The sequence below is a fragment of the Neodothiora populina genome (genome assembly GCF_041146345.1).
Source record: "Neodothiora populina strain CPC 39397 chromosome Unknown canker_contig_3, whole genome shotgun sequence".
In the NCBI taxonomy this organism is placed as follows: Eukaryota; Fungi; Ascomycota; class Dothideomycetes; order Dothideales; family Dothioraceae; genus Neodothiora; species Neodothiora populina.
This window is the reverse complement of record NW_027191417.1, coordinates 1,426,279-1,441,423: the sequence shown is the minus strand read 5'-3', so window position 1 is coordinate 1,441,423 and position 15,145 is coordinate 1,426,279. Positions and strand designations below refer to the sequence as shown.

At 51.8% G+C, this 15,145-nt stretch overlaps 8 protein-coding genes across 10 annotated transcripts; 4 read left to right on the top strand and 4 right to left on the bottom strand.

The window, feature by feature from the left end:
* Positions 1-213: 213 nt before the first annotated feature.
* On the bottom strand, positions 214-1,504 carry AAFC00_004890 (uncharacterized protein; the record flags this gene model as incomplete). Of its 2 annotated transcripts, XM_069344601.1 has the most annotated exons (2): positions 214-1,197; positions 1,493-1,504. In XM_069344601.1, 2 exons carry the CDS (start codon positions 1,502-1,504, stop codon positions 214-216), a joined length of 996 nt encoding a protein of 331 aa, XP_069197027.1. The 2 variants fall into 2 exon arrangements, with proteins under 2 accessions (XP_069197027.1, XP_069197028.1); XM_069348206.1 differs by lacking the exon at positions 1,493-1,504 and having other exon boundaries at positions 214-1,191.
* A 1,551-nt stretch (positions 1,505-3,055) lies between these two features.
* Positions 3,056-4,463, top strand: AAFC00_004889 (uncharacterized protein; the record flags this gene model as incomplete). The annotated part of the gene is made up of 4 exons (XM_069348578.1): positions 3,056-3,118; positions 3,340-3,397; positions 3,639-4,171; positions 4,293-4,463. The coding sequence occupies 4 exons, from the start codon at positions 3,056-3,058 to the stop codon at positions 4,461-4,463; spliced, it is 825 nt and encodes a 274-aa protein (XP_069197026.1).
* A 249-nt stretch (positions 4,464-4,712) lies between these two features.
* On the bottom strand, positions 4,713-5,569 carry AAFC00_004888 (uncharacterized protein; the record flags this gene model as incomplete). Its single annotated transcript, XM_069344600.1, has 4 exons — positions 4,713-4,868; positions 4,933-5,159; positions 5,214-5,393; positions 5,449-5,569. 4 exons carry the CDS (start codon positions 5,567-5,569, stop codon positions 4,713-4,715), a joined length of 684 nt encoding a protein of 227 aa, XP_069197025.1.
* An 840-nt stretch (positions 5,570-6,409) lies between these two features.
* AAFC00_004887 (uncharacterized protein) lies at positions 6,410-7,183 on the bottom strand (the record flags this gene model as incomplete). 2 transcript variants are annotated; one of them, XM_069344598.1, is made up of 4 exons in its annotated part: positions 6,410-6,474; positions 6,537-6,653; positions 6,733-6,805; positions 6,869-7,183. In XM_069344598.1, the coding sequence occupies 4 exons, from the start codon at positions 7,181-7,183 to the stop codon at positions 6,410-6,412; spliced, it is 570 nt and encodes a 189-aa protein (XP_069197023.1). The 2 variants fall into 2 exon arrangements, with proteins under 2 accessions (XP_069197023.1, XP_069197024.1); XM_069344599.1 differs by having other exon boundaries at positions 6,733-7,183.
* A 478-nt stretch (positions 7,184-7,661) lies between these two features.
* Positions 7,662-9,440, bottom strand: AAFC00_004886 (uncharacterized protein; the record flags this gene model as incomplete). The annotated part of the gene is made up of 2 exons (XM_069344597.1): positions 7,662-9,086; positions 9,300-9,440. 2 exons carry the CDS (start codon positions 9,438-9,440, stop codon positions 7,662-7,664), a joined length of 1,566 nt encoding a protein of 521 aa, XP_069197022.1.
* A 527-nt stretch (positions 9,441-9,967) lies between these two features.
* Positions 9,968-11,207, top strand: AAFC00_004885 (uncharacterized protein; the record flags this gene model as incomplete). Its single annotated transcript, XM_069344596.1, has 3 exons — positions 9,968-10,189; positions 10,256-10,515; positions 10,574-11,207. 3 exons carry the CDS (start codon positions 9,968-9,970, stop codon positions 11,205-11,207), a joined length of 1,116 nt encoding a protein of 371 aa, XP_069197021.1.
* A 433-nt stretch (positions 11,208-11,640) lies between these two features.
* Positions 11,641-13,209, top strand: AAFC00_004884 (uncharacterized protein; the record flags this gene model as incomplete). The annotated part of the gene is made up of 1 exon (XM_069344595.1): positions 11,641-13,209. The coding sequence occupies one exon, from the start codon at positions 11,641-11,643 to the stop codon at positions 13,207-13,209; it is 1,569 nt and encodes a 522-aa protein (XP_069197020.1).
* Positions 13,210-13,675: 466 nt separating this feature from the next.
* AAFC00_004883 (uncharacterized protein) lies at positions 13,676-14,624 on the top strand (the record flags this gene model as incomplete). The annotated part of the gene is made up of 2 exons (XM_069344594.1): positions 13,676-13,686; positions 13,745-14,624. 2 exons carry the CDS (start codon positions 13,676-13,678, stop codon positions 14,622-14,624), a joined length of 891 nt encoding a protein of 296 aa, XP_069197019.1.
* Positions 14,625-15,145: the final 521 nt, after the last annotated feature.

Here is a 15,145-nt window from a genome sequence, read left to right as displayed (position 1 = left end):
GAAGCGTGAAGATTGCACTCCATGTTTGCGCAATACCAATATGTCTATTAGTCTTGTCATGAACATTTCAGCTACGCATGAACTCCAGTCGTCAGAGGTTGCTGACGTAGAGATAATCTGCAGAACTGTGAGTAGACACGCAATAGCGCTGTGTAGTCGAAGAAGTCCATTGTTCGATAATTATTAGAGCTACTAGTGGGCTATCAATCTCCCTCAAGTAAGAACGACAATCTTGCCCCCAGCACCATTAGAATCCATGAGCTCGTGTGCCTTCTCGATCTCATCGAGTTTGAAAGTCTTTCCGATCGCCAACTTCATCTTACCATCTCCGATCTGATCCGCCAGCTCCTGAAGTGGGGTTTGCTTGAACTCTTCAGTGCCGCCACTATACGCAGTCAAGCACACGCCCAAAGGTATGAACTCCATAGGGTTCACCTCCTCGAGCGTCCACTTGTTCCCTACGATGCCAGTCATGCAACAGATACCGCCCTGGCGCGTGCACTTCAGAGAGTCCTTGAGCGTAGTGACACCAATGAGTTCGAGCGTCTTGTCCACTCCCCCAGGATACTTTTTCGTGACCTGCTCAGCGATAGATCCGTCATCGACAAAGACATAGTCAGCGCCATTATCCAACAGGGCCTGTCTCTTCGACTCAGACCTAGTCGTCGCCGCCACCGTAACGCCATGAGCCTTCGCGATCGCCGTCGCCGCAAGACCGACCGACGTCGTGCCTCCACGAACAAGCAACGACTCTCCCTCCTTCAGCTGCATCGCCAGGAACAAACTCCCCCAAGCCGTCTGCAACATCTCAGGCATGGCGCCCAAAACCTCCCACGAGAGCTTGTTGCGCTCGTTGTCAATAACCTGCACCTGCGCCGCGGGCACAACAGTATACTCAGCATACCCACCATCGAAGACTCGACCCATGCCTCCCATGGCAGTCGCCACTGTGGCGCCCTCGTGAACTTCAGTCCCGGGACAGGACGCCACGACGCCCACGGCTTCGATGCCTAGGATTCGGCCTGGCTTGATCCCTGGCGAGTGGCCTTGTCGCGTGAAGAGCTCGGAGCGGTTCAGTCCGAAGGCTTTCACGCGGATTAGAACTTGGCCTTTCTGCGGCGTTGGGATGGGTTTGTTTTGGATTTGGAGGACCGAGGGCCCGCCGAAGGAGGTTAGGATTGCGGCTTTCATTTGTTTCTGAAGGGGGGATGGGTTGTTAGTTTCGGGTGTCTGTTTTCTTGTTCATCGAATTTAGAGAAAGTTAAGGAGTATAGAGATCCCTTTTTAATCCTTGTGAGGGAGTCTCTGTTGGATGAGAAAGAGAATGAGATTTATCGAAAATCAAGGGTGATACATGAACATCCTCGACAACTTCGAGACCGCAAAAGGCGCAATATAGACTGGCAAAAATGCGAATATCTCGTAAAAACGCAGGGGAGACGCAATGTGTATGCTACAGAAAAGAAAGAGATATGAAGACAGCACTACTCACAGTTTCGCCCATTGTGTAATATCTGCTGCTCGAGCAAGAAAATAGACGCAGCTGATTATATCCGCTCTGTGTCCAGATCCGTCTGCACGGCAGTCTAATAGCAGTAGTAAAAGTAGCTTGAGCCGAGAGAGCACGAACAGACATGCGACGTCGACCACGAGGCGAACGAAGATCTTGGTCGATTCGAGGGATTATAATAACAAGAAGCCAAGCAACAAGGATAAAGAAGCAGAAGCAGATCAGACTCGAAGATGACTTATGCTTATATCACAAAAGGGATTACAAAGGCGGTCTTGACAAGATGCTGATCGATGGACTATACTGTGGCAGTGATTCTCTCGTTTATTCATCCGTTGCTTACGACCTTCTGATGTCGTTAGTTCCGCGAACACCCTGTTTACTCTTATCCCACCTATAGCTCTAAGCACGATGGTGGGCCTTGCGCTTAGATATCTTTGCTTCCCTATTCCTTTTGTCCCCCGCTTGTTTGCAGACTTGCGTAGTCGCGATTTCTGAAATGGTCGCTCATACTCGACTATGTTATTCTCTTAATCGAAAGGACTAACTCAGGTGTACATCTCAGGTTGCAGATGCTAAAGAGTTGTGATAGTTAGACGAGTGATGTCATTAGAGAAAGTCCCTTTATAGTTAATTAATCATAATTCTTCTTTTATACAAGTCAAAGTGTTTCCTCACGAGATCGATACTCGAAGTCATGCAGTCACCATGCCTATCTTACTGCGATGTCATGATGGACCAAGTTACGTGGCTAAGGCTGAGAACGGATGCAATTGTGCCTCGCGCTGTATGAATCTGTGGTGTAAAGCATATTAAACGGATCATGCCTTTGGATAGGTGAATACTAGAGAAGTGAAGACACGCAAGTAAAAGCACATTGAGCTCTACAGCAATAGATGACATTTCCAAACAGCATATATGTAGACATCTTTAAATGCCATCATATATGTTGTTTCAGCACTGCTTCGAAAGATCGAGTCAAGGAGTGAGATACCAATTTTCAGAACACTATAACAATCCAAGACCATCCAAGGCCCTCATGACAACAGCAACATCAACCAGAGAAACAAATCGTGACACTGCCGTATACCAATGATAATTACACTTCCCAGTCCTGATCAAAGGTTTTTCTACACTGCCTACCCGAATACATTTGAGTACAAAAGATTGACCTCTTGATGACTATGAATATAACAAGCACTGTTCGCAGCACAGTACAATCGGGCGAGACAGCTAGAAGTACAGTAGGCTTTCCGGCCCAGCGACGACCTCGGGTAATACTATACTTTACACTTGTACCATATCATACCATGCTGCACCTCCGACACGGTGACACCTGCGCTGGGCTCGCCAGTATCTATCCTCATTCTCAAGCCATTTCCACCCTATCAATACCACATGAGATTGTAGAGGCGAACAAACGACGAAGAAGTGTTAATCAAACTCCAAACGTCTACGGACGAGAGGAAAGTTGACCACGTCCCTCCCCGTCCAAAGAACAACCCGAGCGAAATCGGCACCCAACCAACCAACCAACCAAACAGAATGGACGAGGCATTCTCTCGCCAGGTACGGGAGCTGGCGAGTGGAGAGTATAGTGCTTGCGATGTATGTCCGTTCCTTATACACCCGTCATGTACCGCTTGTCGAGTCTGGAGAGTGACCCTGTCCTTGCACCTACAATGCGTTCGTTTGTTCTCCTGCTTGATCGGTCGTTTTTCACTGCCTTCCCAAAATCCGTTCGGGGGGAAGGGATTTGTTTCTTGGTGCTGGGTGTATGGAAGATGTATGAAAGAGGGTCAGCTGATTGGGATTGAAAAAATCGATAGATCTCGGATTGTCTCTTGAAACTAAAAGTCCCTGGGGCTGGGTTCTTGCCTGATATCGGTATGTGGTTTTCGTGTTTTCTTACTTCTGGTATTTATCTACTTTCGCAATGTTGTATACCCCTATGCCGTGAGATCACATACATACACCTGATTTATTCCCCACTCTCAATGCCGCGGACCCACAAGACGACATATTTCTTGCATGATCGGGAGAACACGACACCATGTTCGAGTTCACCATCTTCATCAGACGTGAAGATTCAAACATATCCATCTAACGCGAAAAAAAAACCTCCCAGTCCCCCTCCCCATATCCTCATTTCCACAATCCCAAGCCCAAGACCCAACAACAGCAATAACAGTCGCGCCCATAAGCACCGTCCTCTTCACACCCCTCCATTGCCCCCCTTCCTCATCCTCGCCCGAAGAACCAAATCCAGGCCCAGAAGCATCGACCAAATCCAACATCTCTCCCGAAACGCACTGGACCGACCTCCCCACCCCTCACTCGATCTGCGTGATCCAACAGCCTCCGAACCAAAGCTGTGCCGTGGTAGGCGACATCCTCGCCACGCGGCTGAAGCTCAGAGGTGTCAGGGGCGTTGTGGTCGATGGGCGGGTTAGGGATTTGAGGGCGCTTGGGCGGTGGAGTTGTGGGTCTTCGACGACGCAACGAGGAGGGGATGGGGAGGGAGAGGAAGGAGGAAAGAGAGACGAGGACGAAGGGTTTGTGGTCTGGAGTAAAGGGACTAGTACTGTTGGGTCGGGACTGCAGGCTAAGGCGTTTGCGGTGGGAGTCAGGCTCAGGATTGGGGTTGTCGGCGTCGATGAGGTATGTCTGTTCTTTACTCTCTGTTCCTCTCCCTTCTGCGTTCTGTACTCATGCCTTGACTGCGTCGCCCATATGGGGAGAATGAGTAGAAGGGGCTGACTGTTGTGGGGTGACTTCTCAGGGTGACATCTTATTCGCCGACGCCTCTGAGAGAGGTGTAGTGGTCATTCCAAGGAACAGGCTCTCCGAACTGCTGGAAATGCTACCCGCGGTCAAAGCAGCTGATGATGCCGTTTTTGCTGATGTCGAGGCTGGTGTCAGTGTTCAAGAGGCATTCAGGCGACATCGTTGAGGGTCAATATTCACGGGAAAACGTCGAGTAAAGTTGATTTAAAGCGACATGAGGTATTTCACAAAATGGACTTCGATGAGATACTTTTTGAGCTGGAATTATTAGATCTTTTTATTGTTCTGTACAGACGTCAATACTACCTCGATAACGTGATACGTGTCATGCGATACCAAGTCTGCTTCAAAAGCCGAATTGAAATCGAAGCTCAGAGTTCGACTCTGCCGCTGCCTCGCTTCCTTCTCATGCATTCTACAGGAAGCGCTTCTCAGCCGCCTTCCAGTTGACAACATCCCAGATGGCCTTGAAGTACTCGGCCTTGCGGTTCTCGTACTGAAGGTAGTAGGCGTGCTCCCAGGCGTCAATACCGAGGATGGGTCTGAATTGGCCAACGACGGAGTCTTGGTTCTGCATGGATCCGCGACATTAGCTAGGCTTCGCTTTGGGGGAGAAAACACTAGAAACAACTTACGGCGTAGGTTCTGATCTGAAGAGCACCAGTCTGGGTGTCCTGGACCAGCCAAGCCCAACCACTACCCTGAATACCAGCAAGGGCAGTGTTGAACTTCTCCTTCAACGAGTCGAGGCTGCCGTAGCTGGTGTCGATGGCCTTGGAAAGAGAGCCGCTGGGAGGCTCACCACCGCCCTGGGACTTGGGTGCGAGGTTCTCCCAGAAGAGAGAGTGGTTAACGTGACCACCTGCATGTCTAGAGTCAATTCCCCGGTCCTCTCATCCATCCTTGATTGACTGACCTCCGTGGAAGTTGATCAGAGGCTGAAGAGCAATCTGGGCAGACACATCACCACTGTGACGGGCCTCCTCCATCTTGTCGGATGCAGCGTTGAGCGATGTGACGTAGGTGTTGTGGTGCTTGGAGTGGTGGAGCTCCATAATCTTGCCGCTAATGGCAGGCTCGAGTTCGCCATAGCCGTCTGGACAAAGTCAACCTAGCTGGTTCGACTGCATGGCGTATCTCAAAAGACTTACAAGGAAGGTCGGGCAGAGTAGCCTTGCCGCGTGTGAAGGATGTGCTGGTGAGAGCTGCACGCGGTGCACTTGCCCTCAATGCAGAGCGGACAGCAGAGTTGCGGAGCATAGCGGTCGACATTGCTTTTGATTATATGTGAGGTGTAGATAAGGGTGTGTGATGTAGAGTCGATGGAGTGTGGATTGGAAACCGGGGAACTACAATTGTGTTTTTAAAGTACCTTGGATAAAGCTACGGTACTCACTGATTGCAAGGGCGGAGGGACGAGGTCCTGCTGTTATTATTGATAATCCTCCCTCCTTCCCTCCTCTCTGCCGGAGAGCCTGCACCTGCCTGCACAGAGCTCCTGCTCTTTCTCTCCCTCATCCGAGGCTTTGACGTCATGGCACACTTTCTCTGCGCTTCCACTTGCTGTGAACTCACAGTATGCAGCTGCGCACCTACCAACGAAGCTTTTATAGGGAAAATGATTCCGGGAACACGCGGCGGATCCGATAAATGTCAACATGCATGTCGCAGTCAAGAAATATTCAGGCGAGTACGCAAAGGGTATCGTTGACTGTATGTCATGTACGATTGGACCTCCAATTGGTCCACCGGATGTCACGACCGCAGCAATATGGAGGGCATCCCAACATTCCCAAGTCCTACGAGCGTCTAGTGAATGTTAAAAAGGTATAAAAGTGACGCTTTTGCTACGTCTTCGTGATTGTTATAAGTTAAAAGTGTGATGCTCCAAAAAGCAGTCTTTGCATAAAGTACCTATGCTACACGCTCCCACCGCTTGCTGGAGACATCGAGTCGAGACAATAGTACAGAGAGGGTTGTAAAGGGTTGTACAGGAGTGTGCTGTGAATGACGATGACCCCAATATCCTCCTTCACTTGGTGTTTGACATGGCAGTGTTGTGGAATATGACGGAGCCGACATCAGATTGAGATCGGAATCCCGACCAAGCATCTATCGAAGGGCCTTGAAGAGCTTGGGGGCGGCGCAGTTGGTTGCGCAGTGCATGAGGTGGAAGACTAGTCAACATATCAGTGCCCGCAATGATCTCAAGTTTGTCTTTGTCGCAGAATCAACTCACATTCCTCGACACAGTCCTCGCTGGCCTTTCCGTTCTCCTCTTGCTGCTTCTCGACACGCTCGACACAGTGATCGTAGTGGTGCTTGGCGGGGGCGCATTCGGCGGATGCAATGCACTCTGTGATGTCCGAGTCAGCCGTGATCTCTTGTATTGTCGCAGTGTAGTTGCAGTGAAGAGAAAAAGATAGGATACATACCTTCCTCGAACTTGGGCTTGAGGTCAACGGGCTCGTCGTCCTCTTCCTCTTCTTCCTCCTCCTCTTCCTCATCCTGAGCATCGTCGTCAGTCTTTCCAACGGGTCCGCCATGAGGTCCAGCGTTAGCAGCACCCACCTGTCCACTGCCCTCGCCGCCGTCGCCGGGGGTGTGGCCCTTTTCGCCGCTGCCGCCAGACGTCTTGGCGTCGGCCTTGTTCACTTCGGCCTCGTCGCTGCTCTCCTCGTCGGTGCCCGAGGCAGGAGTGGAAGTGCTGGCACCACCGCCGGTGGCAGCACCGCCTCTCTGCTGGGCCGTTCCTGTGCCGCCGGTCTGATCCTTGGACGAGTTGAAGTCTCCCGAGGCGTACTTTTGGTCCTCGCTAGCCTCAGCCTCGACGGTCTGAATGCTCAATGAGGAGTACATGTCCGAGACGTAATCGAAGAAACCCATGATTGCGGTGATTGAACTGGCGATACAATTGCAGGACCAGGTGTTGCGCTGTTTCCGATGGCGAGCAGCTCAAAAGAGTCGCTGTTGCGTTGCCGCGCACGAGATTTGGTCGGCCGCCATTGTCGCCGGTCTTGGCGTTTTGTTCCTGACCAATCACGTGGCGTATACTAAGTAATGCTTTATTTCATGACTTTCGTTCAGCTCATCCACTCTGTATCATGACAGGTTTGCTTTATTGTAATATTATGTTCATGTTTTTCATACGCAGTGTTGGGAAAGTCAACTGCTGATCATAAAGCCCGAGAATTCTATGCAATAATCAAGCTACCTGAAAAAGAATGGGTATATCGATCTGAAACGCTAACAATAACACAAAAATGTCGGCAAACGCGCTCCACAGTCATGTATCATCAGTATTGTCAGTGCAATGTTGTGCACATCCTCCAGCCGTCTACGTACACTTTTTAACTTCGAAATCTCAATGCGCCGCACTGGTCTGTTGATAGACCGACGACTGCAACAATGTCATGGCTTGCTCCATGGAGTAGCCGATGAAGACAGGACCATTGAACACCATTTGAGGCGCTCCTTTTGACTGTTCGTCCGCTTTCATGGGAGCTTGTGGGTTGATGAACGTAGGCTGCGGCATGTTCTTGCTCTTGGGAGGCCTGGCTGTGTAATCACCTGTGGCCTTTTCCGTACGTCTATCTACTGGCTTGTCAAAACTAAAGGGGCATTTCCCTTTCGGTTTTTCCACTGGACCATCAGCATTTGGAGCTGCCTCGGTTGTCACCGGTGCAGGTACCGGTGCCGGTGCTGGTGCTGGCGCCGCAACACTGAATGTTTCTTCTTCGTGTCCATCATCTGAATATACCGGGACCTGAATGCCCCAGGGTCTACTGGGACTCTCACCAAGACGGACATCCTTCAGTGGGCGGTCGAAATGCGGTTGCCTGTCGTCGTCGTCGTCGTCGTCGTCGTCATCATCATCACCGTCATGACCATTGACCACATCGCCATTAGGATCGATATTTGCCGGGTCTGTGTTTATTGACCTTGCCCAGTTCCTTATCTTTTCGTCGCTCAAGCGGTCGGAGTCGTCGGTCTCATCTTCGTCGCCGATCTTTTCCGGCAGCAAGGGAGTGTGCTTTTGACCGAGTCCAGTGATCATGCTGACAAGATTCCCGTATTTGGCGTCGAGCTCCTTGACGCTCTCTTCGTTGCTCTGATAACGCTTGACACATATCTCGTGACTCCTGGGTAGTTCATGTTTGTGCAGTTCAAAATACGCAGCAACTTCTTCGGGAGAATGTTGGTCCAGAAAGCGTATGGGACATACTCCAGCTGAGGCCTGGGCGCAGGATTCTGCATCATGAGGCTTGCCCGTGGACTCCATGCCACAGATCTCGGCCTTGATGGGATCTGTTATAGATGCCTTTGTAACAGACGAGTCTCGCCCGTTGATACGCGACACCGAGCTCCTGGGAGTCTCCGCACCAGAAGTGCCCGGGCGGTAGCGTGAGACTATCGAAGCAGCATGTGCGCTCAACCTCCTGTTTGTCATGGATGCGAATGGGCATCCAAGCTTACTGGGGGTGCCTTCGACGGTGAAATCTTGCTCGAGTGGAGACTCCGAGATGGAGGGCATGGTCGACGTGGGAGCGGAAGCTCTATCGGCAGAGGTGCCGTTGTGGATGGCTACACCATTCGGGGTGATTCGAAATTTGGATTGAATCTGCTGACTCAAGCGACAGGCAGCTGTGATCTTGTTGCGTCGTGTGGCATCAGCTATGTCGGAGAAAACCATTGGCTGGGAGGAAGAGAAGTCATCGGTGACTCTGGAAGGGTCGGGCAGGTCGAGAGGCTCAGCTTGATGTGGACATTGGCTGGTCAAGCCTTCGTACTGCATGCGAAGTCAGCAAGGTAACAGCCATGATCAGATGGCTGATAAAGTATGAAGAAACAAATGTGTGCTCAGAGTCAATCTGAAAGTCTTTCAGGGCTGCTTTCGACAGCTAAAGGTCTAGAGCTAATGGGTTGTTCATCGAGGCAATGTGACAGTGGGGCGTCTCTGAAAGAGTCAGGAGCGAGCGGGGTAGAGGATGTGTTGACGAACCCGTGTTTTCACAGTCTCGAGATTGGTCTCAAGCACTCGACAACGACCATAGAGTCGTTGGTATTCCTCTTGTAAGGCATCGAAGCCTGCTGCTAGTGACTGGATCTGCTTATCCAGGATCGAGGTGGTTGATATCGGCATGTCGTTCGGTATCATGCAAGAAATCCCAGTCCGCGCCCTGCTGTTCAACACGTCCGGGCCACGCCCATGTGATGCAGGAAGGTACTTGTGATGCGAGGGTGAGTGATGCCTCAAAGATGGTATTAGGTGCGCACGATAAGGTAGGGTATCGTGACCGATGAATGATATACGAGTCTGGCTGGGTGATGATTGGTGATCTTGGGTGACGAAGGCAAGGTACATTTCACCAACCCTGGGGCAGTCGGGATTTAAACATTGTCTCGGCCCGTCTTCCCCAGACCCTGGAAGCGGCCAAACGTGGCACCTAAAGTCCGATGATCCGACGGGATGACGAGGTCCTTGCCCTGTCCTCCGTACAGCTGGATTGTACCAAGAAAAGAAGACGCGTTCTCCAGAGGCTGAAGCTGAAGCCAGTCTTATGTTCGCTATATTGGGATATATTTATACCTTTGCACATGGACTTCTGATAAGTACAGTACTGTATCTCGGTCTGGAAACGGTGTTGCACATCGTACTAGCTCCTGAAAATGTCTTCGGCTCATCTGAGCAGTCTGGGACGATGGGTGTTGAGTTCCCCTCCCGTAGACTGGGCATTTCAACAACTACGTGAACTTCTTATAGGTGCTCTCCGGCAGGGGCCTATCCCACAACATGTCGCCTTTGTCATGGATGGCAACCGTCGCTATGCGAGAGACCACAAGATTGAGACGGTGGAAGGCCATCACTTGGGATTCGAGGCCCTGGCTAGGGTATGCTAAACCTCGAATATATATGCTGTACTGACGGGCGTCCAAGGGCTGATAACAAATGAACAGATCCTGGAAGTTTGCTACAAGTCTGGAGTCAAGGTTGTCACGATATATGCATTCAGCATTGAAAACTTCAAGCGCTCCAAATTCGAGGTCGATGCTCTCATGGACATGGCCAAAGTCAAGCTCACTCAGATCTCGCAACACGGTGAGCTTCTCGACCGCTATGGCACGCGCATACAGATCCTGGGTGATCGGTCGCTTGTCAGGGATGATGTGTTGGAGTCTATCGACAAGGCCTGCGACATGACCCGCAACAATAACCAGTTCGTTTTTATGATGGATCTACCTTGCTACCTCGCAGCCCATACTGATCAAACGCAGGGCTGTGCTGAACGTATGCTTTCCTTACACTTCAAGGAATGAGATAACTTGCGCGGTGCGTGAGACGGTGCGCGAATACTCAAAACCTTTGCGACCTGGTACCAAACGTCCGTTTTCCGAGACCCACATCGCCCGCAACATCAGAGTCAGACATTTGAGCAGCGTCGCAGAAGAACAATCCCAGCTTCCCTCAAGGATCGGCGACGACAGGAACACGATCGCCGAAGACACGGAAGAGTCGAATTTCAGCAACGCTTCGACCGAGGATATCGCTCCGTCTTCACGCACTTCGGCGTCGAGTGTCCCTGCTTCGAAGCTGTCTCGGTCCGCAAACGCCTACCCAGATCCCGAGAAAATCACCTCGGATACCATTACTTCTCATACCTTTACCGCAGACGCGCCCCCTTGCGACCTGCTCGTTCGCACTTCAGGAGTTCAACGCCTCAGCGACTTCATGTTGTGGCAATGCCATCAGGACACGTCCATCGTATTCTTAAGTTGTCTCTGGCCCGAATTCGATCTGTGGCAGTTCCTTCCGGTATTGGTGGAATGGCAATGGAAGCAACGGAAGATGGCCGAGTCAGGCCGATCTGCCGGCTCAGCAGGAGATTCGCGTGCTCTCAAGGAAGAATGATCCTCTTTTGTCTGTTTCCTCATCCCTACCAAGTTCTTTCTCTCTTGAAACTACGCATGATACCCATTGGTCAAAAAGCGACGACGAATCATACACTAATAACTCAAATCAAGTCCTGCAAGTCGTGGCGCATTGGTTGCAATTGTGCATTCTCCTGCTTGATGAAGTGATTGGTCGTTCTCGGCGCTTAACCAAGTGAATGCCAAGCTTAAAGCATGCACACTTGAACGGAGCAGACCAAAGTCTCACAACTACACTAATGCAAGGTCCCAATTTGTGATTATTGTCACTCGGCGCTTCCAGCCTGTGTAGAGGTTATGGCTCGACTCTTAAGCTCGTCGCTGCCGACTCGCTCGGTGGGATGAGTTGTTTTCTACCAAACCCACTTGCGCAGTCGGCGCCCGACAAGTATACTCATGATTGATTCTCGAGCATGGGCAGCATTGCAACTTCCTTTGCTCTGATTGTTTTCGTTCTTCTGCAACACACGGTCTTGAGCGAAGCTAGTATTTGGGACGTTGATATTGATGAGAGTCCGGCACCCTCGCCTGGAGACGGACCACCGTTTTCTGCTCACGCCTCGAGAGATCGTGCCTTGCTGCCTGCCCAGATTGGTGGTATAGTCGGTGCATACCTTGCGAGCGCAACGATTGTAGGCACTTTACTCTTGACCATTGGAAGACAACGTCGACGGCGGGCGCAGGCCATCTTTCGTGACACACAGCTCGAGATGGTCAAACCGGTCATGGCATTTGATGAGGCAATGGGAAGCCCGGCCTCTCAGCCATCCTGGTACTCTCCACGCAAGTTCAAGAAACGCAGCAGAGCGAGTAGTACTCGAAGCGATGGAAACCCTGGCAGTCCCCGAGCCCCGAGTATGACTTCGTTCAATCACAGTGTGCTCGAGGCGGACAGAGCGGCTCGGGAACAGGAGCTCGAGAATCTGTACGCAGCTGCGTTGGCGGAGGAAGAGAGCAAGTCGCAGACGATAGAATCGTGCGAAGTCGGTGCCACAGACAACGCTGCATTGGCACAGCGAGAAGCTCGTCGACCGCCCAAACTGATGACGACTGCTCTGTCGGCAGGACATCTCTTGCCCAGCCCGCACAGCCCCAATACAACGAGGAGTCCCATTCGGGCAATATATCCTCCTGATTCGACAAAGCATGGTCAAACGACCTCGCCTCCCATCTCGCCTATGCACGCGGGGCATCCTCCCACGCCACGCAGCGGACGCTATCCAGTATCCCCTCTTCCTCCGGCTTCGCCCAGTCGCTTGTCTCATTCGTCCTCCCTGCGATCGCAAGCCAGTGGACACGGCAAGCGGTTCAGGCGGACATTACGAAACTTGTACATCAACAACCCGATGCCGGCCTCCCCTGGTGACTCTTCTGACCAAGAGGCACGCACGCCTCTGACTCCACGATATCCCGCAGAGCCCGACTTTCCTCCCAGCCCACAGAGTCGAAGCGAAGCTCCCACCACACCAGCAACCTACAGAAGCTCAGTCTACGAGGAGCGCAACGCAACGGAGACTCTAAACCAGATTCGCGACGTCCCATTACCGGCTCCACAGCGTAAAAGCAGCTATCAGAATCAATTTGCGTTACCAAGTGCGACAAGCGCAAAGTCACGAGTGAACGGTCTAGAGCTTCCCGAACATGCCACGACTTCGACGTCTACGATAGGTACTCTGCCGTTCCGAGCCATGTCCAGCCAGAATCAACAGCAGCCACCCAGCTCGGCAAGAGCACTCCAGTCTCCCGGCTTCAGCACGAAAGTGACATATCTGGAGCGTCGGAGGGATATGCTCAACCCACCTAGGACGGGACAGGCGACTCCGTATAGCCCTTATATGCCCTTCACGCCAGTCACGCCCGTGACGCCACATCTGACGAGTCGGGCGGAGAGGAAGCAGAGGAGAAAGGAGATGGCGAGGAGGGCGCCTGCGGAGGAGGATCGGGTGCCAGAGGAGGGCGAGCTGTGGGGGAGTGGCTACTGAGGGGGTGTTTCCTGTCTCTGCGGTTTTGAATTACCAATCCTGTATACGACATCTTGTATAGAAAGCAATGTGATGGAGACGAGTCCACATTATCTTGATCAAGTGACCTCGTCTCGGTAGAGTAATTATAAGCGAACGTCGTCATGCTCTTGGCGGCGTCAGGTAAGGGTTGCGGCGTTCATATGTCAACCTGGAATCTAATCACATGTTCCACTTCTGCGCTGTTATAGGTATTACTGTGCAGCACTTACTTTCTTGTCCTTCATCTACTTAACCTGATACCCTCATCTCGAGACACGAATTGACGTTTTCCTCTTTTCACGATAACGATTCTTCCCTGATTGATGAAAAGCGGACTTGGGCCTACGATAAGAAATTCCAGACAACCACTGCTATCATTAAAAGACGAACGCAGTACTTCGTATCTCAGCGAGTCGCAGATAGCAGAGTAGAGCATACCGTCATCATGTCTATCAAGTAAATCTTCCAGAGCCAAGAATCGCAGCGACAGCAGAACTAACCACGACTCACACAGCTGGGTAATGCTAACAACGACACACCCACCAAGATTCACGCCTCTCCCGAACGAATCCACCCTCTACACGTCCCCGCCACGAACGACGCTATCCCTCGCCTCGATAGCCAAATTCCCCTCTCAGCAACCCTTCTCATTATCCTGCAGTCAAGGAACCCTCTACCTGACCAACCGCCGCCTGATCTACCTCCCCGCGACGCCCTCAAAAGACTTCCAATCCTTCGCCGCGCCCATCCTGAATACTCATGACTCACACGTCGTCGCGCCATGGATAGGCCCCAACGTCTGGACCGCGCTCATCCAGCCCGTGCAAGGCGGGGGCATCCCGATCCCGTCGTCGTCGCAATCCGCGTCGGCGGCAGCCATCGAGTGCAAAATAACCTTCAAGGAAGGCGGCGCGTATGATTTCCACGGGCGCTACGAGAGAGTCAAGGAGAGGCTGCGGCAGGCCGTCGAGGTCGCGCGTGAGAGTGGGCATTTCGGGGGCGGGCAGAGTGGCGATGGCAGTGAGATTGGGAGGGGCAGAGGGGGCGGGTCGTTGGCCGGCGTTGATGTCGCTGGTGTGCATCTGGATGATCTGCCGCGGTATGAAGAGGCCGCTGCGCCGGCTGCACCGGGTGTTTCTGTGCTGCCGCCGCAGGGGCTGGCAGTAGCGCCGCAACAAGAGGTGCAGACACAGCCTCCGCCGACGAAGTCAAGTCAAGATAGCGCGGGAGCAGAAACGAGCGCTCAGACGAGAACGACAGCGACGACGACGGCGACGCAAGACCGACAGTCTACCTCGTTCAATCCACTGGCCGAGCCACCGCCAGGGTACGAAGAGGTGCAGAGGGAAACGGTGCAAGACGAGCTAGAGAGGAGAATGAACGGGCGGACATGAACGCTTCTTCTGGCTCGTCGTTGTCGTACGTTTTGCATGGCGATACATACATGAATAAGGCACACTTTATTATTACAGGAGGAGGTCTATGAAGGATAAGAGTGGGACACAGCACCGACGACGACGAGGCACAAGACTAAAACGAAATGGAAATGAAATGACATTGACGATACCCCACCCTTTTCCCTTCTCTGGATTCCAACTAATTCTTTCATTTCTTATGTTTCGACCCTAGAAAGAATGAGAAGAGTAACGAGTAAAAGCAGAGCCCTAGAAAAGCCACTCACGGTGAGAACAGAAAAAGTAAAGAACCGAGAACCGAACATGTCTACTAGGACTTGTATGACTTTTTTTTCTTTTTGATCTTTATTTCGATGATACGAGATGTCTATGATATAGCGCGTTTCAGACAAAAAGCCCCTTCCCGCCTAACTGTGGACAAAGAGATCCAAAAGTCAAGATCTAAGCTCCAAAAGTAAGAAAAGAAAAGAAAAGAAAAGAAGAAACGCCAACACCACTGC